General features: G+C 43.7%; 4 protein-coding genes across 5 annotated transcripts in view; 2 read left to right on the forward strand and 2 right to left on the reverse strand.

Annotated features, from left to right (window-relative positions):
• csnk1da (casein kinase 1, delta a) overlaps nt 1-22,457 on the reverse strand; it is a 31,120-nt gene extending 8,663 nt beyond the window's left edge. The window contains exons 1-2 of one of the 2 annotated variants that reach the window (XM_084037895.1): nt 22,444-22,457; nt 5,958-6,079 (exon numbers count right to left, since the gene is read on the reverse strand). In XM_084037895.1, the coding sequence (XP_083894021.1) occupies nt 5,958-6,033 (76 nt within the window). In that variant the 5' untranslated portion in view covers nt 6,034-6,079; nt 22,444-22,457. Of the gene's footprint in view, nt 1-5,957; nt 6,395-22,443 lie in introns of those variants that run through there. The other variant, XM_084037894.1, reaches the window with a different exon arrangement.
• engase (endo-beta-N-acetylglucosaminidase) lies at nt 8,516-15,532 on the forward strand. Its single transcript, XM_084037660.1, has 14 exons — nt 8,516-8,673; nt 9,177-9,256; nt 9,369-9,570; nt 10,883-11,031; nt 11,178-11,332; nt 11,521-11,669; nt 11,757-11,928; nt 12,006-12,112; nt 12,394-12,505; nt 12,804-12,991; nt 13,069-13,211; nt 13,806-13,896; nt 14,333-14,444; nt 14,659-15,532. Exons 1-14 carry the CDS (start codon nt 8,573-8,575, stop codon nt 15,058-15,060), a joined length of 2,163 nt encoding a protein of 720 aa, XP_083893786.1. The 5' UTR covers nt 8,516-8,572; the 3' UTR covers nt 15,061-15,532.
• On the reverse strand, nt 15,764-20,708 carry scpep1 (serine carboxypeptidase 1). The gene is made up of 13 exons (XM_084037661.1): nt 20,574-20,708; nt 20,196-20,335; nt 19,611-19,700; nt 19,367-19,522; nt 18,971-19,045; nt 18,525-18,597; nt 17,979-18,016; nt 17,776-17,904; nt 17,164-17,248; nt 16,942-17,055; nt 16,717-16,854; nt 16,231-16,394; nt 15,764-15,997 (listed from the first exon to the last, which is right to left on the reverse strand). The coding sequence occupies exons 1-13, from the start codon at nt 20,632-20,634 to the stop codon at nt 15,935-15,937; spliced, it is 1,326 nt and encodes a 441-aa protein (XP_083893787.1). The 5' UTR covers nt 20,635-20,708; the 3' UTR covers nt 15,764-15,934.
• coil (coilin p80) lies at nt 21,982-26,671 on the forward strand. The gene is made up of 7 exons (XM_084037893.1): nt 21,982-22,282; nt 23,256-24,276; nt 24,631-24,720; nt 24,857-24,904; nt 25,012-25,081; nt 25,450-25,538; nt 26,255-26,671. Exons 1-7 carry the CDS (start codon nt 22,032-22,034, stop codon nt 26,300-26,302), a joined length of 1,617 nt encoding a protein of 538 aa, XP_083894019.1. The 5' UTR covers nt 21,982-22,031; the 3' UTR covers nt 26,303-26,671.
• The last annotated feature ends 996 nt before the right edge of the window (nt 26,672-27,667 follow it).

The following is a 27,667-nucleotide window of genomic DNA, read 5'->3' on the forward strand; positions in this document are numbered from 1 at the left end:
TAACCAGTTAAAAGTCTATAGTATCTCCTAACTTCCACACAGCGAAGCCAGCATGGGCGAGAAACCAACAGCGTGCGCTGCATGTACCCTGCTCCTCTTTCATGTATCTACTTGCATGTGGAGCTCAAGTTCTTCAGCTATAATTACATTTCCATCAGACAAGAGGGTTTGCCAGCGAGACCACTCTCTGCTGCTCTGTGGGAAGCTCAGGGCCTCGGCTGCTTTCTTCCTTAACATGGTTACGAGGTCCAGTTCCCTCTACACAAACACAGCAACCGAACACCAGCTTACATAATCCCATTTCACACACATGGTCCCTCACATATGGGCTAACAGCAGCACCGATGGGGCATCATTGATTTCTCTGCATGAGGTCATCTCAGCGGGCTGAGCAGCACTCCCCGGGGCGGGGCGCACAATTAGAGCCATGACTCACTTTAAAAAGCGACGTGTGTATAATTTATAGACACGAACAGCTTAAATAATGCTGAACAAAAAGCCTGTGCGGATGTGGCCAAACGGCATGCAGGAAAACAAATGGCAGCCCCGCTGCAGATCATCTACGCTACCAAATTAGGTGGCATTGATCCGCCTGTGGCTGGCAACCTAAATCCATAATCACTCTAATTTTAAAGGGTCAGGACACCACAAATCTCATTAACCTCGATAGTAGCAGGGGCGGCAATTTGTTTCTCCACAGAAGTGAGAAAAGTGGGGTGTAAATGTATGAGCAATTTACGGTAAACAACCATGGCAGCATACAGAATACGCTGACTACGTTAAATGGCATATATGCCGCTCACTGTTAGAAAGAACTTTAAAGCATTTTTCATATAGTGGCCAAACCGTGGAATTACAACTTCCAAGTCACATGATGCAATTTTGGATCAAAAAGACTCATTGAAATCACTCTATCCTAAAGATTGTAAAATGCACTAATAGCCTATCATAGTGAATAACACTGAGGCTGGATTGAGAGCTGGGAGGCGGGTTTAAGTTAAAGCTAGCAGGCTATGGATGATGGCTGGAAGATCTGGGTAATTTTATACTATATTTCATGCATCATTGAGCAATTTTCACGGGAATGAATGGGGCTAAACCTCCAACGCTGTATCCAGTTGTCTTCATACATCCATGGCCCGCCATGTTGAGAGGGGATTGTGGAGGCGATGGAAATGTTCTGGATTTAACACATTTAAGAATAATAATAATAATAATTTAAAAAAAAGGTACACATGACAATTCATGGATCAATTAATAATCCAAATAACTGAACTGCAATCCTACAATCAATGCAAGAGATCTGAATGTATATGTAACGTGCTGTTTCTTTAAAGTTAAACACACAGTGTGCACCACGGGTAAATGGGGCCGTCCTACACTATTTTTAGTTTCACACAAACACAAAAAACACTTAACTTACAATGCCTTGTTCTAGTTTACTGCTTGGGCAATCAATTAAAGCAATCAATGAGCAACAACAGGGAAAACGTCCACACAGGCTCTTGCGTAATGAGAATGTGATGCGTCTGGGCAGATTCTTCTGGGAAATGCACATTTTTCTCAGAGAGAAGACACTGTGTGTGACATTGGTATGAACGTGTGTACCTGCGATGTGTGTGTGTTTTTATCCTGAGCAATGCAGTTGGTGAAACATGTCCAGACACATCCCAGTACAGAGTTAAAACTAGCCCATTTACACTTTACCCTGAAGAAACCAAACGTTTTGACGTTATTAACTAAAAATCATCTCATACCACTCAGGTTTTCTAGCATGAAGCGCATGAACACAGGAGTGCAGCCCTGAATAAACTCAAGCCCGTTAAGGCAAGCAAGGCCAGCCAAAGAATGCCAACAATCTCTTTTCCCCAAATACTGTGGAAGGTGCGAGCTAGCAGATGCAACATGTTGGATCCTGGGATAATAAACGCAGCCCGTTACTGGAGGACGACTTCTACACTCGCACAAATGGATACTTGCTGCAAAAAAATGGGGCAAATTGTGTTTTGCAACTGCATGCAAAAAAAAAAAAAAACATTTCTGAGAAGTGGTTGTAGGAGATGATGTCAACATAGCCACTAGAAATGCTATAGCTTATTGCACAAAGACATTAGAGCGACACTAAAAAGGCGTCATCAGTGAGTCACCGGCAGCAGCGGGTCTGAACACGTCTCTGTTTTTGTTAGCTTCGCTTATGTAAGACGACCCATCCCTTTTAGCATACACTGCTCTCAGTTTACCTAGATATGACAAGTTGAGTATCTGTTACACAAGTCCTCGTCCAACAGGTAACAAGCTCCAGTAGTGCTGTAACGTGTCTTTTAAATGGAAATGCAAAGGGCTGCGTTGGTGTCTCTTCAGTTGAGTATATGGGAAAATCAAGATCAAGTTAATTATCTTTATTATTCCCGATACGCAAGTTAATCATTCCATGCCTTTATTGAGCTACTTAAATGTAAAAACATTCCGTCACATTAGAATATTACGACTTCAAGCCCCGTAAAAGGTTCTCTGCGTGACATTCAGAGAACGATGTCAGCAAATGAGCTATGAGAAGATATTGTGTAGTAATGTCTACCTGAGCAGAGAGTGTGTGTGTTGTTATCAGAGCGACATATTCACTGCTGTGTTGGTGTTGGGGGAACCCAACATCTGTCTGCTCTGTCAATCTCTCTCAACCACATGCAAACATGTGACAATCACTTAAACCTGGCCATGATGTCACATTGTAATCGGAGAGACAGAAGCATGTGTTGATTTTACACTCTCTCTTTACTGGTTATGAAACGGTCTCCGTGTAATGCTGATGCCTGTATATGACATACGCAAGTAAACGAGACCACCAGCTAGAGGATTGGCTCTTTCTATACAGTTATTCTGATTCTGCTGAAATCAGGCCGGTTCCCCAGAAACTCCTTCAGCTCAGACTTCAGTGAGGCCTCCTGCAGCAACCAGACCACCATTGAGACAGATCTGGATTCTGCTTCGAAATGCAGTCGGAGCTGTGGCTGGGGCCCGGCTAGTCCCTGCTGGGACCCGGCTGGTCCCTGCTGAGGGCCGACACCAACGCCATGCTGCTGGATGACCGTAGTGACAGTATTGCTGGTCCCGCAGGAGAGAAGAGAGGGACGAGAACCAGAACCAGCACTGAGCAGGGTTGACCGTTAGACCCTGCTGCAGTAAAATGAGAGGTTTTCTGAAGGGAATCTGGTGCTTTGGAAACACTACTACTCCACATGGAAAACAACTGAATCAACAAACAAAAAAATAAATTGTTAATCAATCAATTTTAGATGATTAAAAGATCCCCTCAACTAGACATGGGATCGATCATCATCAAAATAGCCTTAAAAGAGCATTTAAACATAATGCTATCACTCACATTTTGCAACGGAAAAATGGTTTATTATGTCACAGCTAAGAAATCTTTTTTTAGTGAAAAACAAATAATCTTAAGAGGTCTCCCAGCATAAAGTATAATTACTATTATTACTATTTTGTATCCTGTATGTTTTAAATCAGGCTCTATTTTGCACTTGTCTACCATGTTAGACAGCTTTTTCCAAGTCATAGATAATGGAAATTCTGTTTTTCATCCCATTAACTCAACCATGACTCATGACTTTGACATTACTAGATCTTTAATCCAAAGCAAATTACACACTGTGTCCAAATTAGCATGTAAGCATGTCACAGAACTCACAAGTGGAGGCTTACGGGATTACTCAACAAATAATTGCAATGTGTCAATGAGGTGGATTCTGTTAGCCGAGTGGATTTAATGACGACCTCATAAAGATCACTATTCTACCAGGTCTGAATATTCGACGGCCCACATTTACACCCAGTCAGAGCACAACGCTTTGATCCAACAGCTGACTTCACCTCCTCCTGCCAATAACAAACAGCCTCTCACACCAATACAAGCAGAGTCCACCGCCCAGTCAGTGTTCAACGAAGCACTCACTCTGTATGGGAGCATTACTATTAAATAATATAACAGGCCAACTTTTATTTTCTCTGCACAACTTTTCTTTGAGTTTACCTTTTTGCAAATGTCTTTGGTCAGCACATGGGCTAAAACAAATCCAACCACAAGATTGTTTAACAAAATTGTAGTAAAAAGGTAAAAAAAAACAGCAGGATCAACCGCTACTCAAAAGATGAACCTTTCTGACTTTCAAGAACAAAGATATTAACGATAAGAGTCTTTGAAGATAATCTCTTACTACAGTACAAGTTATAAATGTATAGTTCTTCTGCGTTGGTGTTTCATAACATTGTAAACGAATAACGTTATGAATAAGCAAAATCGCATGGACGTTTTCCCTATTTCCTGCACATTTTAATGACAAAATAATCGACTGATCCGTCTGAACAGGAGCAGCCCCTCTTGTGTCCCTCTTGTCAAAATGGAGTCTTTTTTTATACTTACCGGTAAATCTAATTTTCAATGAGCAGATTTCAATCACTTTTACCGAGAGGGATGAATTAAACTTGTCCAAATGTATTATCTATCCAACAGCAGTAAATACTTACCAACAATTGCCTGTATAATAATTCATTTTTAAGTTCATCCACACTGAAAGGACCAATAATGGAACATTGCCTCATACTTAAATCATATTGTGAGTGAGTGCCAACAGTCCCACTTGGATATTCTGCTCTCGGGGTTGATTACATGTCAATGATGAAGTGATCAGTCCGCAGCCAGGAAAATCGCTTCATGAATTAATAATGTCTCCTCTCTATTGTTGTTCAAATGACTAAGTCTTAAGCTTAGAAATGTGATCGGCTGCGTTGCCAAGAGAGGTGGACCTCCAATATGGCCGCCAGTGGATGCATTCCAATTATGGTGGTGGCCCCCGGTGTGGGGAAGATGTCCCCGATTAATACAGTCAGTGCATGTTCATGCATACACATTTTGATGTTTTCCATTATCCCCTGATGTTTGTACCTCAAATGCACACCGGTCAGTCACGCCATTAACCAAAACAGCAGCCAATCATCTAAACCCCTTCTGCTTATGTAGAGAATAATCTTCAACCGGCTAAACGTGCACCTTCAATGAGAGGCAACACGCCCAATCAATTATTACAAACAACTACAGTCAATAGGTCACAGCCCTGGTTGGCACTTTGCAGATGAACCTCATTCATATATGAACATGTCCCCTCAGGCACGAAACAAGCCGCAGGGTGCATTAACCAGTTTCATATCACCCTCAGTTGATGTCAAGGACCCAGTTTAACGTTACACACACACACACACGTCTGTTACAGTGGTTACCTCCAGAAACACACCGGTTGTGATATAAACCACGTCAACTATCAACCCTTTTGAATGAAATAACGCTACTCCTGTGGGAGAGCTAGCGACGTAGCTAACGTTAGCCTTCTGATGTATCTCTTATCAAGCGCAAAGGAGTAAAGTGAACCGTCCTGCCGTCTTTAGAGGTGACTGTTCAGCATCGATAAGTAAGTTACATGTCATTCACCTCTTGAGCGACTTAACAGTAAAGCCTATGGCCTGTGCTTGTCGGACTGCCGCCGCGTCCAGGCGAGTAAATTAAAAGTCAAATATTAGCTAACGTTAGCTAATATAGGGTTTAGCTCATGTTACACAGCGGGCAGCCAACAGTTTCCATTCTTGCCTTTGACATGTTCACTTTTAAATTAATTAGACGTCACGACAGCCAAATTGTCCCCCAGGTCGAGCCCATTAAGCACAATTCATCGTCCATTATGCATATTTACAAGGCAACAGACGCCTTGTTACTTGCTAGCTACACAGAGTGCTAGCTTATGAGCTAGTGTTGCTAATACCGAACAGCTGATTGGCGATCAGCTCGTTTAGGGAAACCAGCTGGCAAACCGTTGGATCTGTACGTACTGGGTTGAGGTAATGTTAGCTCGGAAACAAAGACAAGACAGCAGGTTTATCCGACCGGAACTTACCCAGGTAGATGTCCCCAAATGATCCACTTCCAATTTTCCTGCCCAGTCTATATCGGTTCCCCACTCTCAACTCCATGATTAGCGGTCTGTGTTCGGCTAGCAAGCGCGCTCGCTAGCTCCAAAATATCCAGAAATATTCAGGTTCAAAAGCCCGAGTCTGTTTAAGAGCAGAACAGGCGAAACATCCGACACATTAAAAGCCTCTTCGAGCGACGACGGTGTCTCCTGTTTGTTGTCTCCGGATGAAGGCGGCTTTCACGATCTTTCGCCACTTGTTTTAAAACGCTGATAACCTCATATTGCGCCAATACGCGGCTTGTTCGAAAGGTTGAAGTCTGTACTTTATGCTCTCGCTGTTTTTGATGTGGATACGCGTGAATTGTCCACGGATGAAGATGGATTTTGCGCTGGTTACTTTGGATCTTGTCCTTCTTCGCTGTCTCTGTCAGTAATCTGCTGGAGGTGTCTGACATCACTTCCCTGCTGGGGAGGACACCAACAGAGAGCGTCTCAGTAAAGAGCTGCCGACGGACACCGTGATAGCTAACAGCTTCACCAGTGTGAATGAACTGTGTACAATAAACTGAACTATAACTGCACCGATATACCTATAATAATAAGCCTACACTTGATTTATTTGATAATGCTCCCTGTCCCATTTTTTCTTACACATTTTTGGAGTCAAAATAATAAATGAATAAGATTATTGCAGACCAAATGGCATCAGATATATGAACGTAATAGGCAGCAACCTCAGGTATGAAAAGTGAAGCCAATGCCGAAGTGCCTTGAACTTGCATTCTCTGTGCTGGCCATCAGGGGCCGACTGCTTTGGTTGCAAAATCCAATTGCATGGAAGTCTATGAGAAAATACCCTACTTCTTGTAACATTAGTTTCAAGTCTTCTTCAATACAGCATGATTATTTAGTCAATTAAAGCAGGGTATGCTTAGGGCGTGTCTACTTTGTGATAGACAATTAGCTACCGGGGCCTAGCAACCGTTGCTACCTCACTACCAATGTGGTTAGCTGCTAAGATTACTTTAACACTTAGCTTTAAGGTTGCTACTCGGGGTGCCGCTCTCCCGCTTCTGTTCGTCAGATCCACCCATCACTCCTTCAGAGTCCACAAACCAATTGTGACGTCACCATGACTACGTCCACCTCTTATATACAGTCTATGTTAAAAAAAAAAACAATTACATGATGGCTGAAATGCAAACTAAGGTGTGTAGGAGATAATGGTGGAGAAAATTCAATAGGCAGTCATCTTAAAGGGGAATTACGCCCAAGTTTCAAATTCATACATCCTGTTCCAATGGTCTAAGACAGTCCAAAAAGTATTAGTTAACATAAAACCAATCCAGAAACTTGATTGTTAAATAAAAACTCTAATGTATGATATTATAAAGTATAGATAGATAGATAGATAGATAGATAGATAGATAGATAGATAGATAGATAGATAGATATAGATTTTTACAGCAGCCAGTTATCCAAAACAACAGTAAATGTACAGTGAATGTACATATCACACTAGATATATCCATGGAATACACAATATAAATAATATATTAGAATACACTATAAATACCAGATACAGTATAAAATATAAAAATAGGATAAACTTACTATATACCATACACATTAAGCAGAGGGGAAATTTGCTGCTGTTCTTTTGTTTGTTTTTGTTGTTAAATCAACTTCAACTTCAACTTCAACAACTTTATTGTCATGTCCACATATGTCCACATACAGGAAAACGAGATACCGTTTTTCAAGGTCCACAGTGTCGCTGACACACAGACATTCAACAACAAATAATAAACAAATAACAGATAACAGATAACATGTAACAACACAACAATCTAACTATAAGTATAAAAACAGTATAAATATGTAAAGTGTACATCAGGTATTGTGAAGATAAAAAAAAGAAAGTAGAATATAAATAAAGTAGAATAAAGCTTATTGGGGTATGAAAGAAGAAAAGAATACACTATTTTTTTCCTCCACAAGTCTTTTAATTTGAATTGTGTGTAGATACAGCATTAGGCTGCAAACCTGGCCACTGGCCTGCTGCGCATGCGTGAAAGTATTGTTTTCGGCCGCCATCTTTGCCTTCCTCACACAGCGCCCCGCGTTATTGTCCCTTCGGTGTACCGCCGGCGACGCATCTCCTCCAAACAAACGATTCTGGTCCTGCACAACAACAAAAGAGTGGTTCCTTTGTCCAGCTGGACTCACCCCAACTCCCATGGACAAATAACTGCACGAAATCCCCTAAAAATAAACATGTTAACTCTATATCTCTGTATTGTCGAAGTTATGGGATATAACATGGCTAAAACTGAACGTCACGTCTAGTAGCGTCTTTAAAAGGGAACACAATGCGGCACAGTTATGAAAGTCATGTCATTATTGAAGTTTGGAATTTGGCACATAGTAGCAACGTATCTGACGAGCTACGTTGATTTTTTAAATTAATTTTCATTTATGAAATTAAGCTTTTATTTTGAAAGACGAGTCGGAAATGTTTTGCTAGCAGCAGGACATCTTCCTGTTTCCTCCTTCACTGCACTATTCAGAGGTTTCTCAGCTAAACTCTAAATGACATGTCTCTGACAGCGAACGGAGACACGCTTCCCCCGCGAAGAGAGGCCGGAGAGGAGCTCGGTAATGTCGGTGTGGAGACGGACACGGCTAACCCCGGCCGGTAACGTCCTGTTACTTCTCTTATACGTGTCAGTGTGTATGCCGTTTACCGGAGCAGGGTAGCAAATAGCGAAAGTTCACTGCATTTACATAAATAATTGTAGGGAGCTAATTATACTTATTTTAACGTATTTAATAAATGTACTTTTGTGGTTGACATAAGGATTATATACAACAGAATATTGACAACAATAGCAGAACAGATATAAGTGGTACAATCCAAATACACGTGAATAGCATAAAATGAGGTCAAAAGACAATTTATTTTAAAGAAACCATATATTTAAACAAATATGAACATATTCAATCAAAGGTTTCAGGGAACATCTAGTGCATTTGCTCTGCTTGTCATTCTGTTGGAGTAGCTGGGCACCAGCATCCTGTACAACACTCAAACCAGTGCAGTCAGTCATCAGGTTCCCTGACAGGAAGCCAAAGTCCCATCGCCATTGAAATCATAAAGATGCTTGTCAAATGTTGCATGGCTTCACTCCTCTCCACCAGGTTGGACTCTTGTTTGGATCAACCAATGGATTCAAGCAACGTCCATGAAGTCATCAAGTATTTGCCCTCGCCGCTGCCAGGTTAGCGGACATTGTGGGACCTTCTGAAACGATCTGAGCTGCTGTAGATGTCCTCATGTGTGGAGCTTGAACGGCACTTTACACATGACATTTCCTTTCCTCTAACTCCCAGCCAAACATTACGACGGCGACACCACCGAACCAATCAGCTGCGGTCTTCAAACTCTGGAGGAGCTGTTGTCGTGGAAACGAAGCGAGGCTAACCCCTACAATGTGGCGGTGGAACCTCTGGCGCCTCGGGAGCCTCCTCTGGCTGCTTGTCCACGCCGGACCTTGGTGTCTCATGACATGATGGGTGGCTACCTGGAGGACCGGTAAGGAATACAGATGTCTGATCTGTAGAGTCCACTTCCTGTGGACCATCGTGGGGCATTATTCTTTGTTGCTGTAACAAACATAGGTAGTGGACATTTCATGGTCCAAAATATGCGGAACCAATAACCATTGATAACCATTGATTTTCTGTCACTGCCTCTGGCAAATCAATCATCAATCACCAATGGTGACAAAATAGATCCAACCCTCATAATGATTAACCCTGCTTCACCAATAGACCAACTAGAATGCCAAAAAGAATAATATGGCAAGATGGCAACGACCAAAATGCTGAACTGTAGGTCCCAAACCCAATGTCCCTACTTAGGCCTTAAACCGTGTACCATCAGGGACTGTGAGAGGCTGCAGGGGCTTGAAATGGTATAAATACAAACGGGACATCACTTGACATGTCATATTACTTTGTTGGCACTTAAATGTTATCTGCAATTGTTGTTTTTTATTTGACATGTTTTACTGCCTGATTTGAACGACAGGGACCTTCCCAAGCGGGTCTCTCTACTGACACCTGCTGACCGTTCGCTGTACTGACACTTGTGCATACTGCCTTCCAAAAAATGTGATTTATTTTTGCATTCTCATAAACAATGCAGCCTGGTACCTACATGAGATTTGCATTTGGGACATTTTGGAGAGGATCCCGTGTTATATTTGCTATAGATATACACCGATATGTAGACCTGATGCAAAATATTATATTGTAATTCTTTATATCTGTTGTTAATCGAGATTTTGGAAGGCATCTCCCCCCACACATCACTATCTATAACACAGATGAGCAAAGCCCACCATGCAACAACATCTCAGAATAGAACCTGGATATAAAATATTTTCGCTGCTTATAGTTAGTCTTTATTTGAAATATGGTACTGAGCTGTCAGTGATTCTAACAATTTTCTACAATTTATTATTTATTCTTCACCAGGGTTTTTATTAAATACTTTATATTAGTTCATTGCAGTATCATTTTTAAATTAATTCAGATGAAGGCATTCAAGTAAGGAAAAATCCTGTAGATAACTCATACGACAGGAGAAATTCAAGAAAGTCACTCCTTTAATTATCCACAGGAATAATAAACGTACCATGTGACCTCACATGAAGTCAAATAGAACACAAGCAGTAAAGCAGTAAAGGGCTTTCTAGTTTCAGCTGTCCTTTCATAGATGGATATTTCTTTTTCTTTAGTTCTGCTGTTTGGTCCCATCATTCATTTCTCACAGAGATGATGCTCTTCCTGACATTTTGTTTATCTTCTAGCTGTACCATAATGCTTTCTCACATGTTAAGGTTTACCCAGGGGACAATTGCAGACGCTCCGTACGCCTTCTACCACTGGCAGTACATTGATATATTCAACTACTTCACACACAACCTAGTGACCATTCCTCCCGCCGTGTGGACCAACGCTGCACATAAACATGGAGTCGTCGTTCTCGGTGAGTAAAAAGGCCGAATCGGACAGAATCCAGTTTAGTAATTTGATATTTTAGATGTGGCGTTTTGTAATTTGATGGCACAACGGAGATCAGGCTTCCCCGTCTTCATGTGTAAACTCTCCCGCCGTGCTCGGCCTGCTTTCCAGGGACTTTTATCACAGAGTGGACCGACGGAGCGGCGGCGTGCGAGGCCTTCCTGAACGAGGAGGAGTCGTACCGGACGGTGGCTGATAAACTAGTCCAGATCAGCCACTGTCACGGCTTCGACGGCTGGCTCATCAACATAGAGAACGCCCTCAGTGTGAGTAACACTCATCCTGACCATCAACACGGCGCTTTACGCTCTGACATTATACGCACAGTCGTACAATGAGATACATAGTTCTGATTTGGCGTTCTAAAATGACTAAACTGAGATGGTGAACATGCATGACACGTGGCTTCTCTTCGACGTCTTGGCCTGAAGCATGAAGCCTCCCGTGTTTGCAGGCGGTGGCGGTGAAGAAAACGCCTTTGTTCCTGCGCTATCTGACGGACCAGATGCACGAGCGAGCGCCCGGCAGCTTGGTCCTGTGGTACGACAGCGTGATTGAGACCGGACAGCTGACATGGCAAAATGAACTCAACAAGGCCAACAGGTAGAGACATTAAAATAAATAAATAAAAAACAATATAAGCAACCATTATGTCAATGCGGACACTTTCTCTCAATCTCTTCATGACAGGGTGTTCTTCGATGCGTGTGATGGTTTCTTCACCAACTACAACTGGACGGAGCAGAACCTGGAGTGGATGACGGACTACAGCGGGGTCAAAGGCCGCCAGGCTGACGTCTACATCGGGGTGGACGTGTTCGCCCGGGGCAAAGTGGTGGGAGGAATGCTGGAAACGAATAAGGTACACACTGTGGAAGGTGTGTGAAGAAACGTCGATGGCTCTCATCGTTTCACCTTCTGGTTTTTTTCTCTCCACAGGCGCTGGAAGTCATTCGAAGGCACAACTTCTCCACCGCCATCTTCGCTCCGGGCTGGGTGTACGAGAGCCAAGACGATAAAACCACATTCCGCAAGAACCAGGACAAGTGAGGTCGACACAATGTTACACAGGGACGCAGGGCTGCACCACATATTGTTTCAGCGTCGACAAGCGATGTTGGCAAATGAAGTCAAAGACGCTACAAGTATTTTGCTGCTTGATACAAATTAATACATAACACACCATCCAAAATAATAAAAGTGAGCCAACTAACAAGACGGGTCATACAATCTTGCCAAAGACAAAGTTAAACCCCCAAAACTGTCTCCCCGCATAGCAGCAAAGAGGTACAACGGTGTGTGTGACCTCTCCCCGTCCTGTCTGCAGGTTCTGGGCTCTCCTGTCAGACCACCTGTACGTCCATCGGCCGGCCTCACCTCTCCCCTTCATCTCCTCCTTCTGCCAGGGCTTTGGGAAGGCCCTCTACTGGAGAGGACAGGTACTGAAGGAGGTTCATCTGCAACCACAGGCGGATGATGTCCATATTATTATCATTTTAAGACCCTTTTATGCCACTGATATAATAATAAAATCACCTGATAGTGCAAGTACACCCTTTGAAAGAGCAATGCACTTTTATTTGTCATTCTTCAGACTGAAGGGATTAGCTTTCGGTGGTCAAAGGTCAACGTTTCTGTGACCTTATCTAGCACAAACATCCAGCGATATATGCAACATGGATTACGTTTTTCATCCTTGATTTGTGTGTGTGTGTGTGTGTGTGTGTGTGTGTGCAGCAAGAATCAAACGGGAGCTGGTTCAACCTGACGGCCCAGGAGATCCAGCCCTTGTATTACCAGATGGAGCTGGAGGGCCAGGGCTGGCTGAGCAGCCGCGGTTGCCCCGACGACGCCTGGAACGGGGGCTGCTCGCTGCTGCTGGAGGGACTCATCCCCGCCGCTCACACGGCTCCAGTTTGTGCCAAGTGTGTTTCCTGTCCGTCCCTGCTGCCACCACTCCCTCCACAGACACACGAGTCTCATCCACGGTCCTCTGTTTCAGGGTCTTCTCCCTCCACGTCCCCCTGGCACCCAAGACTCTGGTGACCCTCGTCTACAAGGAATCTGCCGGGGTCAAAGTGTCCCTGGATCTCCAGACAACAGACGCCAGTCTTTGCACACACGTGGACGTCCAGGATGTCAGATGTGAGTATCTTACAATACACAGCCTCCTCTCCTGCCCCAGCTCTAATCATTTTATCCTCATTAACCTAATGATTACATAACGTCTCATTAGTTTCTTGGCTTTCTTCCTGGTTTCTATGTTTGATCCTGATGTTCCTTGTTGCATACGTTGGTGTTTTCCTTTTTATTTCTCAATCTACTCCCTTTTCTTTCTAGTCGTTGTCTAGTCATCTTTAGGAAATAGAGCTCGCCTTTAACTCAGTTTTATCTGCTCGCATCCTTTTCTGCGTTTGGGTTTCGTATTCCCCAACCGTGACAGGTTTTAGGATAAAATGTCCTTGCATGAGCTCCAGTGTATTTTTGGAATATCCAAGCTGTTCCAGCCTCAGCTGTGTTGCACTATTATGTATTAGCTAACAAGAATTGTTGCAGAATCCACTCTTTCTGCTCTTAGCGCCCCAGTACTTATATTGTAAAGTTGTCTTCAGATTTTATTGAAGTTATCAACATCACACAGAAAGGCCTGCCGGGCAGGTTGGACCCCGGGGCCACTGCAGCAAGGACTTGGTCTCGGTACATGACTCTACCACTGAGCTATCGTTTGTGTTCCTGCAGCTACCGGCGTGTCTCCTGCGGTTCAGGATGAGTTGGTGAGCCGGTTCTCTCAGCTGTGTGGCAACTCGAGTTCAAACGGTTGGACTGTTGGGTAAGGCACTCTAACAGCTAAATAACAGCTAAGTTAAAGGGAATTATTCAACCTGGACACCGTTTGAGCATTTCTAAAAATCTTAGTGACTAATGAGGAAGTAGCGCTGATTTTTCCCTCAGCTTTTTTTCCTTCTTCACAAAGGAAACGCCAAAGAGGCAGGACTGCTGTTGCCATAGCAACATAAATGTTTTCTCCATTTCACCTCACAGCGTCGACATCGTTCCTTGAGGTTGAGAGATCCTTTTCTCTGTCGGGTCTTTTTCAATGATGTTGTCAGACACGATAACAGAGTCTGAGCACGATCAAAAACTCTTGCCCCCATCAGTCACATAAAAACAACAAAATGCAAAAACTGCGTCCAGGTTGGAAAAAAAGTTAAGCTTGAATGAATGTGATTCGAGTCTTCCTGTTCCCGTCATGTGACCGCGGGCAGCTGTTCACAGTTGGAGCTGCACGGCTGTGCCCTCAGAGAAGTTTGTGTGAAAATCCAGCGGGACAGAGAGCCTCAGGACACGCCTTTCAGCTGCAGGGTGGGAGAAATCATGGTGAGACTGTGTGTTCAATACATTGGATTCGTAATCAAAATTTCTCAATTTGTATTAATGCATTTTTATCACGGCTTATTTTAATTGCAGTAAAACAGAGTTGATAGTTTTCCCTCTCAAATCTATCTCCTGATTGCAGCGTGGAAACGTAATAAATTCAGACACAGAATTACTAGCTACTCTTTATCGTTCCCTCCTCCTCTCTCTTCATAAGCTCTTGGACGTAGCCAGTCTGCAGGTTCCCCCAGACCTGGTTCAGGGTTTGTGCGTTTATGACGTGGTGTGGCTGCGTGGTGCTGGCGTCCCCCCAGAGTCCACCGCCCCCCGTCTGCACTTCAACGCCACTCTGCGCTGGGCGTACCGGACCGAGCTCGTGCGCCACTTCAGGGTGTACTGGCGACGGCAGAGAGGACCCGATCCCAGGATCCCCCCGGGTGAGCTGGAACTGGTGGGCCGGGCGTACGCTAATGTTTTCAGGGTAACGGAGCTGGTGGTGCCGGAGCCCCCGGGCCTGCTGGAGCTGATGGTGGAGCCGGTGATCAGGCAGGGCTTCCCGGTCCCAGAGAGCCACTGGGGAAGAAGAAGCCTCAGCTACACAAATGACCTCACACAATGACCTCACATGACTGTTCACTTCTCTTTGACTCTTTGCTTAACGGTGTTGCAACCTCTGATGTCCAACGGATCATTCCCAACTCGGAGCACCTCAGTAGCGTCCGATTTGTTGTTTTTGGCTCAAAAGTTGTACAGACGGTCGTGGAGGACCCGGCGACGGCTGCCGACTCTATAACTACCGTCTGGTTGACTTTTATATCTGAATGTTTTTTTTCCACACCATCAGGGTTATATGTGAAATCATGAAAGCTACCGAGCAACAACAGATCAGCTTGTTGCCATCGGCATGACAACAAGCATCAGGGAAAAACTAGCAAGTGGATCTTAAAGGAAGACGGTTGATATTTCAGGAATGACCTCATATTCTCTTTGTTCGACGCTGAATCTTATTGAAGGAGAAAAAAATGCATATTTTTCCCAAAACTTCTCAGAAGAGATCTTGAAATGTAACTGTGATGTAAGAATATAATAAAAATGTTCTCCTCAGTCATCCTTCACATGTCTAGTCCAGTTCAGATTGGCCATAACAGGTGCATCATGGTAAATGGAGTCATAACACTTGGTTACTTGTGCTTCGTTTAGATCAATTCATACATTTCTTTATATAAATTAACATTGTAAGATGTTAGGAGGGTTTTTCCTCGCAGAGACCCTTCGTTCTTCCAAAAGATCTTTGAACAGTTTAATTAGAAGAAAACACAGCAGGAGTTACAAAAGTCTCTTCTTTATTGTTGTTGTTGTGGCTGGAAGTTACACAGGTAGTTGCTGTAGTCAGAGAGCACCGACTCTTTATTTGGTTTAGCGGAGTAAAAAAAAAAGGTAATGTGATCATTGTGATTGTCAGAGCCATTCCAGCTGGCACCATGGTAACATCATCAATCCTGCCGGGTGATCATCTTCATCATCTGCAAGGCCATCGGCCCCTGGTCCGAGGGGATCTGGGGCGAGAAAGAGAGGCTCCACTTTTGAAATTGGTTTGACTGTTAGAACTAAACGTTTCTAGACATTAGCTACTACAACCCAACACTGAATAAGCTGAACAATAATTTACACTCATTACTGAAAATACACTGTGAAACGTAAAAGTTCCCAAACCCCCAGACTGGATAACGTCGTGGTAGCGACCTGTCAATCACAAGGTAACCAGTTCATTGTTTGTATGGTTTCTTACCATGTGACCGGCTTTGAGGATCCAATAGAAGGCGAAGTTCTTATAAGTCTTGCAGAAAGCTCCAGTAACTCCGGGGCTGGTGGGGTCATCCAGGGGGGTCCACCGCAGGTTGTTGAACCCAGGTAGCCCCGCCCACTTCAGCCTCTTCACCCACAGCTCCTGACCTGAGACAGGAAGTAGAGAGCCATGAGACAGGAAGTAGAGAGCCATGAGACAGGACGTAGAGAGCCATGAGACAGGAAGTAGAGAGCCATCAGACAGGACGTAGAGAGCCATGAGACAGGAAGTAGAGAGCCATCAGACAGGACGTAGAGAGCCATGAGACAGGACGTAGAGAGCCATGAGACAGGACGTAGAGAGCCATGAGACAGGAAGTAGAGAGCCATGAGACAGGAAGTAGAGAGCCATCAGACAGGAAGTAGAGAGCCGTGAGACAGGAAATAGAGAGCCACCGCTGCTGCTAGAGCCGAACAGAAGGCGAGGTACCCATGGTGTCCACGATGAGGTCCAGCTGTCCGTTGTAGACGGTGACGTTGACCCCGGCGGTCAGCAGCTGGTCGACCACATCCACCACAGGCCTCATGAAGTCTCCCGCCATGTGGCTGAACACGTCCTCCGCCTGGCCTGGACTCACAGAAGAGGGAGAGCTGCTAGAACGACGAAGATAAAGTTAATTCTAGGGACAAAGTCCACTGTCGAACGATACCGTACCTCCCCAGGTGACATTCTGGGGGATGATGCCCAGCTTCTTCCTGATTGGTCCGTTCATCAGGGCGCTCAGAGATTGGCTGTGAAGGGGTCGAATGTGGCGCTGCATCAGCAGAGCTGGTGGAAGCAGGACATCGGTCAAAGTTCAGATGAGCGTAAACCTCTTTAAACAAATTTATGATTAATGTAATTATTTAATTTCCGAGTGGATCGATGGATTCTTACACATGAAGTCTCCTCCTGCTGCCGAGGAACGTTTCTCATCCGGCTCCTGAGTGAGGATGTTGTAGAAGTTCACTCCATTGGTGTTCTGAGTGGAAAACAGAGGACAACGTCAAACCACATGATCCGTGACACGCACCACCGGATAGGGAGGAAGTCCACACCACTTCCTGTGTCACTCATGGGAAGAAATATGTACAGTTGACTTGTACCATGAATTACAAATATGATGTTTGCAATTTTAAAGATTTAAATTGCATGCCACAGTTCTCTTTTTTTTTTTAATAAAACGAAAAAAAAATCTCAAGGCTGCCCGTCATTTTGACAGACAGGATCTAGAAGCTTAATTTAGCTCTCAAATAGCATCAAATGGATGCATGCAACTTCAAAATGTAAACAAAATATTCTATTCTCATCTAGCAGATCGTGAATATTGGCTGAAAAAGAAAAAAAATTGGATTAGAATGACTTTATATATGCCTATATTATAATAAATTACAACTTTATCATCAAGCAATGTCACTGCCAGTTCAACTAAACTTACAGTTTGCAGCAACAGCAACTAAAAAAACATGAATATGAAACCCTTTAAACAAGTCGGTCCCAGATACCGACCTGCTCCACCACCGACTCGGCCACAGACCACAGCTCCGTGGCTTTGAGGAACTGCTGCTGCTCCACAGCCTTCTTCACCGCCTCCGCTGCACTGCTGACGTCCGCCAGGCCGTAGTCGTCCAGCAGCGACTGCACGGCAGAGAGGAGACGAGGTCAAACAGGAACATTATACTGGAAAGCTTTTCCAATGTTTAGTTACTCACAGTGGTGTAGAGGTACGGCCCCCAGGTCATCACGGAGTCTGTGGATGAAGCACAAGTCTCATCCATCACTTAAAGATTTCATAATGTCTTCAACCTTCTTCCTCTTATTAGTGGAGATTATGGGTAATAGTCGCAATAAACGCCTGCTGAGAATTCACCAAACCCCCTTTAAAAATGTAGCATTTTTCATTTTCCTAATATCACACGCCTTGTTGATCTGTGACATATTCATTGTCATACAAATGTTCAACACAGGAACAATGCATTTATTATTATTATTATTATTATTATTATTATTATTATTATTATTATTATGAATGCTGGAACTCCTCCCACATTTTCAACGTAGAAACTAGAAGCTCAGATTTTAACTTGCACAAACAAAACCACCGAGTCGGGTTACGCCAACAACGAAAGGAAAAGCTAGGTTCAACGAGACTGTGTTGCAATACTGCCTTCCAATTACATAATAATAAAATAGAATAATGCTTTTCCACAATCAGACGTCCTAAAGTGGGCTCATCGTGGTGGAGGACGGATACTGACCCAGTGGGGAAATCCAAGAGTCTCCAAGCGCCACACCAGCGAACTTGCATTTCACGGACCCTCGTTCAACAGCCTGGACAGACACGACACAAATTAAAACAAAGTAAATACATAAATAAAAAACGATTTCTTTTAATAGCAGCTATGAACATGCAGATCAAATCATAGTCAGAAACGTCAGAGCTGCTAATCTAGTTGCTGTAATTTGTTTAGCAGTCGTTTGGATCAATTTTTCCTTTTTGAAGTTATAAATGTCTGGCTTCTGGAGCTCCTTCTATAAATACTCTGTTTATTACGTCTTCTTTGGGTCCGTTTTTTTATTTTTAGTCATAATTCTACTCATCCGTCATATGACAGTCGTTTGACTTCCCAATATCGGTGAGCTCACATGTCCTGGACTTTAAGAGGATGTTGGAAAGAGAAGTAAAACTGCTGTGAGAACTCACCTTGGTTAGTTCTGCAGAGATGGCGGCCGCCATCTTCCCTCCATATGACTCAGAGAAGATGTAGAAGGGGACGCTCTGCAGAGAAGAAGAAGGAAAAAAAAGTCAAGTTCACAGCTAATGCTTGCTTCAGTGCTCTGGTATTTGTGCTGCTGAAAATAACATGCATTACATTTAAAAAAATAATGACATTCTAACCAGGAAACATTAGGCAGTCTGGTCAGGCTGCTGTTGATTGGCTCATATCAAATAATGCAATAAACTACTTTTCCAAGAGTGCTTGAATATATTGAATTTTCAATTATTGGCCCATTCATGTCCCTCCAAATATGGGGGATTCAGCATGTCAGGACGCATTCCAAACCCCTGAACCGTCTAACCGAACTGCATCAGATGTACCTGGAACTCTGCCTTCGTCGTGAAGAAGTGCTGGAGCAGCACCAGCATGTCCGAGGCCACCGTGGCCACGTCGGTGGCGAAGCCGTCCGGCCCGTCGGCGTAGCTGAAGCCGGTGCCCACCGGGTTGTCGACGAACAACACGTTGGCTGCCTGCACCTGCAAGAAAACACACACACTATGTTCCCCTCCAGTCCAGAGATGTAGAACACAACATTTTTCTCAAACTAGGACACTTCATTCTAACCCAGCTGGTCTTTCTGGGCGCCAGGTCCCGGTCCAAAGGTCCAATCTCTTCAAAGTTCCCGAAGCCGCTCCCCGATCCTCCGGGTCCCCCCTGAAGACACACAAACATCCTCCAACATGAGCATGTTTAAGCTGCTTTGCCACACCGCCATGATGCAACTTTATCACACAGGTCTACCAGGTACAGACCTAGGGGCCCAAAGTGGCAGGGCGGCCCCTGGCATTATCTGTAAAAATGACACTTGAAGACACAAAATGACAACACAGACACAAAAAACTAAATGGGGAAGAACAACCACAGGAAGGTGATCAAAGCCCCAATAAACACACAAAAAAACAAGGAGGCAAAACCACAAAAATGCACAATTGCAGAGACACAAAATTACCATACAAGTCAAAAACTACAAGTTTCACCATGACTACAAAATAAAAACATAAAACATCCAAACAGTGACAGTGTTTAGCAGGGAGGGGGGGGAGGTCAACCAGATATCAGATATGGGGACAGGATTCTTAGGAAAAGCGCCTTGTAAGCAGTTAAATATTGATGTGTCAGCAGAATTAAGTGGACCTAGTCGTGACCTACCTGCAGCCACATGACCAGAGGCAGGTCTTTGTAGTCTGCAGACTGGCTGTCAGCATAGTAGAGCCACCAGAACATGTTGGCCCGGCCCCGCACCTCCACATAGCCCCACACTTCCTGACCTCTCTGGGGCCTGGCGAGTCCTGCTCAGGGTCACATTACATCCACAGCATTAAGTTGGTGTCCAGTTACCGTAATACTCAGACTACGGGCCCAATCTACTCAAGTATTAAAACAAAGGCGCAAGGAGATATCAAAATTAACACAATAAGCCACCGTTACTTTCGTTTTGCAGCCAACTGCGTTTGCTCGTTGTGTCCCGCTTTAGTCGGACAGAAACATTAATTGTAAAAGTACAATAAATAAAGACCACCATCATACCTGAATTGACGAGAACGGCCAGTAGAAACAACGAACAGCAAGCTGTTTCTGCGCGGCCCATGGTTGCAGCGTGTGTATGCGGCGGCTTCTGTTTTCGCCAGATTTATTGCAAGAAATCACATGACCACACGAGTCAGCTGACCAACGTCATTAAAAAAAAGAGAATAATAATAAAAAGCAACGTGGTAAGAAAGGGAACACTGGGTAAAATCTATGACATAAAACATCAATTTAAACCAAATAATACACAAGTAAAGTGGACATGTAAATTTATATTACTTGTCAACTTCCGCTTCCGGTCTAGGACAATACTTTCGGCTGTGGTCGAAAAGTAAAAAGAATAGGTCCTAACGCCTTTTTCTTACCAAGAATCCCCAAACACTAATGGCGGGTCATTGCAACAGAACATCGTGTTCTCACAGTTCAGTGTACGGGAATGTATAATTGTATTTAATTTTCTGCGTTGGTGCTGGCCTCAAGCATTCCCATCTACTTCTTGTGGAAAAGAATGGCCTCGCCAACACTGCCACCTAGTGACCATAACCAGAATCTCTCCAGCAGGGAGCTCCCTTCTGTTTGAAAACGTCACATAGGTTTTCTTTCAGTGAATCTTTGAAATCTGTAAAAATTGTCAATCAGTAAATAACTGGTAGACATCAATATAATTAAATAAATAATTCAAGAATAATATATAATTCAACTACTGTTCCTTGAACGCTTTAGGCAAAAGGATTGTCTTTGGGTTTTGGGATGATGGAGACATCACCTAATGTTCTGGTTATAACTCCATTCATTTGTCATAGCTTTGGCCATTACAATAGTCTGACAAATATGGTTTATGCTGAAGTATATTCATTTTGATGTGAGATTATATATTACCTGCTCTGAGCTCTGTGGCAGTTGTGCACCAAGTATAAATGTAGTCCAATCTGGATTATAGAGCAGAATGCCATGTACTCCATATCTGGTTCATTAAAGACCCTTGAGACTAGTTAACTACATCTGTATATTTTTGGGGGGCAGGTGTTTTAGACTCAAGTACAATAAACACTATCAATTTTAGTGTTAATGTTCAGACATGTCGTACCATACCTTCTGATGTATTGCATGTGTATTTTAAAACATTTCAATATATAAACACCTGGATTTTGTGGTATTTTATGGAAAACCGTATACTATACTACAATACTCCGTCATAAAAAAACAGGAAGGCAGACTCAAATATGCAGGAGAACATTTAACAAAGACAAAGTTGTCTGGTCAGAAGACCTGGCTGTCTGGAGAGACCGAGTAGATGACCTTCCTCCCCGCTAGAGGGCAGTGTTGTGAAAGAGTTGGCGTTTTAAGGCTCTTATTCTGAAATCCCCGGACGGAAATACTATATGTGTTTTGCCGGCGGAAGGCGCAACAGGCGGTTGGTGGTGTTTTGGCGTGAAGTCGGCGCGTGTGTGAGCCATCATGGCTGCTCACGGTAACAACTTTATCCGCGTGCGTCTGAACTTCGACTACCCGCCGCCGTCGGTCGCTGACTGCCGCATGTGCTGGCTGCTCGTGGACCTGAACGGCTGCCGCGTGGTGGCGGACCTGGAGAGCGTCATCCGAGAGAAGTTCGAGTTCGGCCGCGGGAGCATCCTCAGCCTCTTCGTGGAAGACTGCTACCTGCCGCACACGGAGAGCGTGTACGTGGTGCGGGACAACGACAGCGTCAGGTGCGCGTGCTTCTTGTTTGTTTTTATGTAGAGTACCGTATAATATGTTTTAATATTGTTAGTGTTTTATCTTATTTCTCGCAGGAACATTAAAACTGCATTCTTCAACAAAACAAACGCGGAAACAAACAGCAAGGCAATATTGACAACAAAAAACAAACAAAATAAAACAAAAATAAATTAAAGAAGAGATGTTAAATGGTTTCAGAGAAATCATCTTCATCATAGAAGAATTACGAATTTTAAACTGCAATTCTTTGATCCATGGAGATATATTATATAAATATTTATACATGGCGATATTTTAAATATTTATCTGTGATTCATTATCCCTTATCGTAATGTTTGCGTCATAACATTTACATTTGAAAATGTCCCTATAATTTTGTTATTACCCTTCTTATTACTGATTTCATCAATTCGTGTATGACTGTGTCCCTCTGCTTTGTATCAAGCGTACTGGAGGGAGTGGTATTGCTTTACGTATTCGGTTGAATTCCCTAAGAATACTGCAAATTAAATATTTCCTTAAACTTAAATTAGACTTTAAGAAGTAGCCACGGTCATCCATCAGACCAGGAAGAACATAACATGTTGAGTAATCCAACGTTTAAAGGGTAATCCTTTAGATAACACTAAGCTATGTCATATGTCTTCAATGCAGATAACTCAAATAAGACCAGCACTCCTCTCACTTCCATTCACTGGTTGTAAAAAAAAAAAAAAAAAAAAAGCGGTGAAGGCCAAAATGCCTACCTCGAGGCGTCACAACTGTGGTGTAGAGGATGCATGGGCTGATCCCGAATGCTCATCACTGATAGGGGAACAGTGTTGGCTCCTCTTACAATGAACACTAGTCGTGTCCTAATCCAGCACCGAACGTTGTTTTTAATCCTCTGGGCAAGGTAACACAAAAGTATATTTCTAGAAATGTCTTTGACTCTTGAAATCAGATTCCTTGTGTATTTCCCAGGGTGAAGGTGGACTGTCTGGCTCAGGCGAACGGGCCCAGCAGCTGTCCGGATACAAGTGAAAGCAGCAGAAAGAGGAGGAGACCCGCGGAGGAGGATGGGCCAGGAGAAAACCAAGTGAGCGTGGAATGGAAGAAAAAAAAGAGGAAAAAGAGGAGCGAGGACAGCCTGGAGACGGTGGGGAAGGATACCGTGCAGGCTTCAGGTGATGAGAAGAAGGAGTCACAAGGGAAGAAAAAGAAGAAGAAGAAGAAAACAAAGAAGGCAAAGGAAATGAGCCTGACTGTCACCCCCAAACCAGCTGCTTCTCCTAAAAAAAACCCAGTTAGTGTGTTAGAGCAGCCGCTGAAAAGCACCAAGAAACCCCCAGTGGCAAAACCACTCTCATCTTCAGATTCCAGCAGCAGCAGCAGCGAGGAATCGACTAAAAAACCAGCAACCCAAAAACCTACAGCCCCAAAACCAGCAACCCAAAAACCTACAGCCCCAAAACCAGCACCCAAAATCCCCTCCTCCTCCCCCGCTGCTGCCTCCAAAACGCCTCCAACCACCAAACCCAAGATGGTGAAACTCCACCCTCCTTCGTCATCGTCTTCAGACAGCGACTCCTCCTCTGATGAGGCTGTGCCAAAAAAAAACACCCCCATGACCCCCAAAGGGAGAACACCCGCCCCAAAGTCTCAGCAGGCCCTTCCTGCCCTGCAGTCCACTAACAGTGCACAGAAACAGGCTGCAGGCGTCGCGGCCCCCCCTCACGATGAAACCGCACAGCCTTCTGGCTCGGACAGCGACGAGGAGATCAAGCTGGTCATCCGCCGGCCGATGCAGCAGCCGCTTCTCGGCGCGGGGAGTCACCCGTCGTGGCGAGGCCGAGGACAAACATGGCGCGGGGGTCCCAGAGAGGGACGAGGTGGAGGGAGAGGTGTCAGAGGGCCCAGCAGCAGCTTTGAGTCCACATATAACGGAGCCCAGGAGCCGTCCTGCCTGACTGATTCACTGACCAACGTGTCAGTGGTACTCCAGGTCTGTACTGCCTGCTCACTTCAGGATTTAAAGTTACTGTTATCCTCAGGATCAAGGTACTCTGTGAGTCTCCTGTAAGAGGAAATTAAATTAAACCCACACTAGTCTGGAGGGATGTTTTAATTGTTCCCTGAGCCCCACCTCCTTAGCTACGGTTGCTACGCATTCCCAGTTTTTAATGTTTAAGTGTCATTTTATCCCCAAGTCTGGCCTTACGGCAGGTTCACGCTGGACAGGTTGAAGAATACCAAAGTTACCCGTGAACAGGCTAAGACTGGAACGTTGATTTCTCTGGGAACATAGAAACATGGTTATTGTATTCGCTGACATACTGTCTCTGGTTCCTGTGTGTAGAACGGAGCGCGAGCCGCTCCCAAACGGGACTACAGCTCCATGCCGCTGCTCGCCGCCCCTCCACAGGTGGGGCAGAAGATTGCCTTCAAGGTAAGCCCTGTCTGTCTGTCTACCTGTCTGTCATCAACCATGTCTCCGTCTTCATATTCAGTGCAGGAACTTTAGTGAGACTGAAGTCCGAGGGTCGTTGTGAGCCTCGCTCCCTAATTCCTTTGTTTGTGTTCAGTTGCTGGAGCTGACTGAGAACTACACACCAGAGGTATCGGAATATAAGGTGAGTGGAATCATTTCATCAAAGAGAGCAGCATATCCACGACTTCACCCTTGGTTCACACTGAAGTCACCGCAACACTGACCGGCCGTCATGCTTCACATTTTCAGGAGGGGAAGATCGTGAGCCTCGACCTCGCCAACAAACAGATTGAGCTGGAGCTACTGAGTGCTTCTAGAGGTAGGGATCATTTCACCACTGACACATACACTATTAATCATTTTATAGAAGGTATAAGTACATTATTCAAAGTTAACATGTCAAGATTTCTTTCCAAAACTCAGCTGGAAACTGAATTTTAGAAGTCAACTCTCTATATATAATACAGAGTCCCTGATATTGATAAATCACATTATAAGCCTACCATGGATATACAGTATTATGTTATTAAATATTCATGTTTAAATGAATATGATGTACTTGACAGGAACGGAGCAGATTTTCCATCTCGTGCTCCACACAAGGATGGGATGATATAGGATTTTATAGTGGGTCACGATCAGAGCCAGTTTGAGATGTAAACCCATAACGTGCTGCTTCTCCCTCAGCTCCCGTAGAACCTGGCAAGTTTGACCTGGTCTACCAGAACGCAGACGGCTCGGAGAGCGTGGAGTATGCCGTGTCCAGAGGCTCTCGGGTAACGATGTTAATGCTATTCTATCAGCACTTCTTAAAGGGCCGGTGTGGAGGAGGCAGGATCTATTGGAGGGAATGGAATATAATATAATAAAAAGTATGTTTCTGAGTATGTTTTAAAACGTGCTCATGGGTAACATGACTAGTCTTGCTTTAGTGTATAAACATCTGTATATAATAATAATAATTGTGTTTTCATTAGCTTCAAATGAGCTTAATGGCTTTCTATCTACAGACTGCCATGTTTTTAGTAGCCTAGAACAGCCTAGAACAGACGAAGCTACCTTAGCATAAAGACTGGAAGCAGCAAGCAGTGTTATTATGACATATTTTATTTCATTTTGTTACATCTAAAATGAATGATTTCAATTAAGTTGTAGTTTTTTTTTAATTTTTGTTACACTTTAAAAATAACATAATGTCAATCATCACTTTGATAATTGTTAAATTCCCATATAAAATCCCTGGAACTAAATCTTATTAGGTAAAACACACTCAAGTGAACCTGTCAGAGACCCCTAGAGTGGTTTATTATGAAACGGGGCCAGTGAGGATGAAATGCGTGGGTCCCACAGCGACATTGGCCGTCAGCAAAAGCAGTGAAAGCCAAAGCCTTTGTTTTGTCTTGGTTTGTTTCCTGTAATATCCTCGTAGAACCTGTTCGACCCAGTCGTAGCAGAATCAGGGTTAAAATGACATCTGTACTTCCTCCCACAGGTGACGGAGCGGTGGGAGTCGCTGCTGGAACCAAGGCTGGTCATTTAAATGGGACCAAACTGTGACATCACTCCACAGTTTGGAGAGATGAATTTCCTCAAATGAACTTGATATCAGGATCTTCAGTTTGTCCTCGGCTCCGAAGTGAAGTTGAGGAGTCACGTCTGCTCGTTGCATATGACCGCTAAGAGATATGATTATGTTCTCTTCTCTGGACTCAGTACTTGAATAAGTCATCACCTTACACAGAGGAGCTACTGGAACTATTGACAAATGTTACAAATAATTGTTGTAATTGTTTTTTAGTTTTTTAAATATGTATCTAGAAAGTGATGGTTTCCAGAACTGGAACATAATGGTTTGATGTTTTGTATAGTGCTGTGACTGTGATATCAGTCCTGTATGAACAGTTTTTTCTAATAAAACATTTAAGGTACATGTGTAATGTATTATTCTAATATTATATTGAATTAATATGTCAATGAGATCGTAAATTACTTCAGTAAAAGACTACATTAAATTTATGAAATATGAAAGTCACTTGCTGTGTCTCAAATTTGCCATTTAATGCCAGCAGTCAACATGAAATCATACTGTGACTTAATGTCGGAAACGTTGGTAATGTCATTTAAAAACAATCTGTTTATATTTTTTGCAGCTGGATTACTACCTCCATCTCTTTTACTGCATTGTGAGAAAAAAGTACATCAATAGCAACCTCAGAAATCAAGCACTTTTTAGTATACATACTTAGAATACGTACTTGTTTACTCTGACATACTGCATACTCCTTGCTAAACTTACAAAGCATAATTATGAAGTAGTACCTAATCATTTTTGATTTAAAGCAAAACAATGTAGGCATTTGCAGGATAATGTTTCAGTTGTTTAACTGTGTTTTTTAAAAAGTAAATCAAAACAAGAGAAAACCACAGAGTGATGTCACACGACGCCAGAGCTAAACGCTGCATTAGCAGTGTTGAACTTTCAGTCTGCAGAAGTATGTGATGGACACTCAGCTACAGCTCGGTGTGTTCAGTGGACTTCTGTTGGATGTTCCTTTCCCCATCCTCGCCTTTAAGTTCTCTCACTGGGAGAGGAGCCCTTCATGGACTGTGGGAATATTTCAGTAGTGTATTAATGCTGGAGTGATTTTAGGGGTTTAATTATCATCCAGGGTGGGGGAGTGTTGTCGGCCTTATGGGTAACCTGCGTACCGGTATGTGAGGTGAGGTATGATGGGAAGCGTAGTCTCCGTGGATGTGTGTGGATGTGAGAAGCCGCTGCTCCCTCGCTGCAGCCGGTGAAGTTGATGTACAAATGAGTGTTGTTAGCCAGCAGAAGTGTATTAGATGAGCTCAAGATTACAGCCTCACAAGACTGCAGCGTTTGTCCTCTTGTAGACGACTCAAT

The sequence above is a fragment of the Eutrigla gurnardus genome, assembly GCF_963514095.1.
Source record: "Eutrigla gurnardus genome assembly, chromosome: 20".
NCBI classification, from domain to species: Eukaryota; Metazoa; Chordata; class Actinopteri; order Perciformes; family Triglidae; genus Eutrigla; species Eutrigla gurnardus.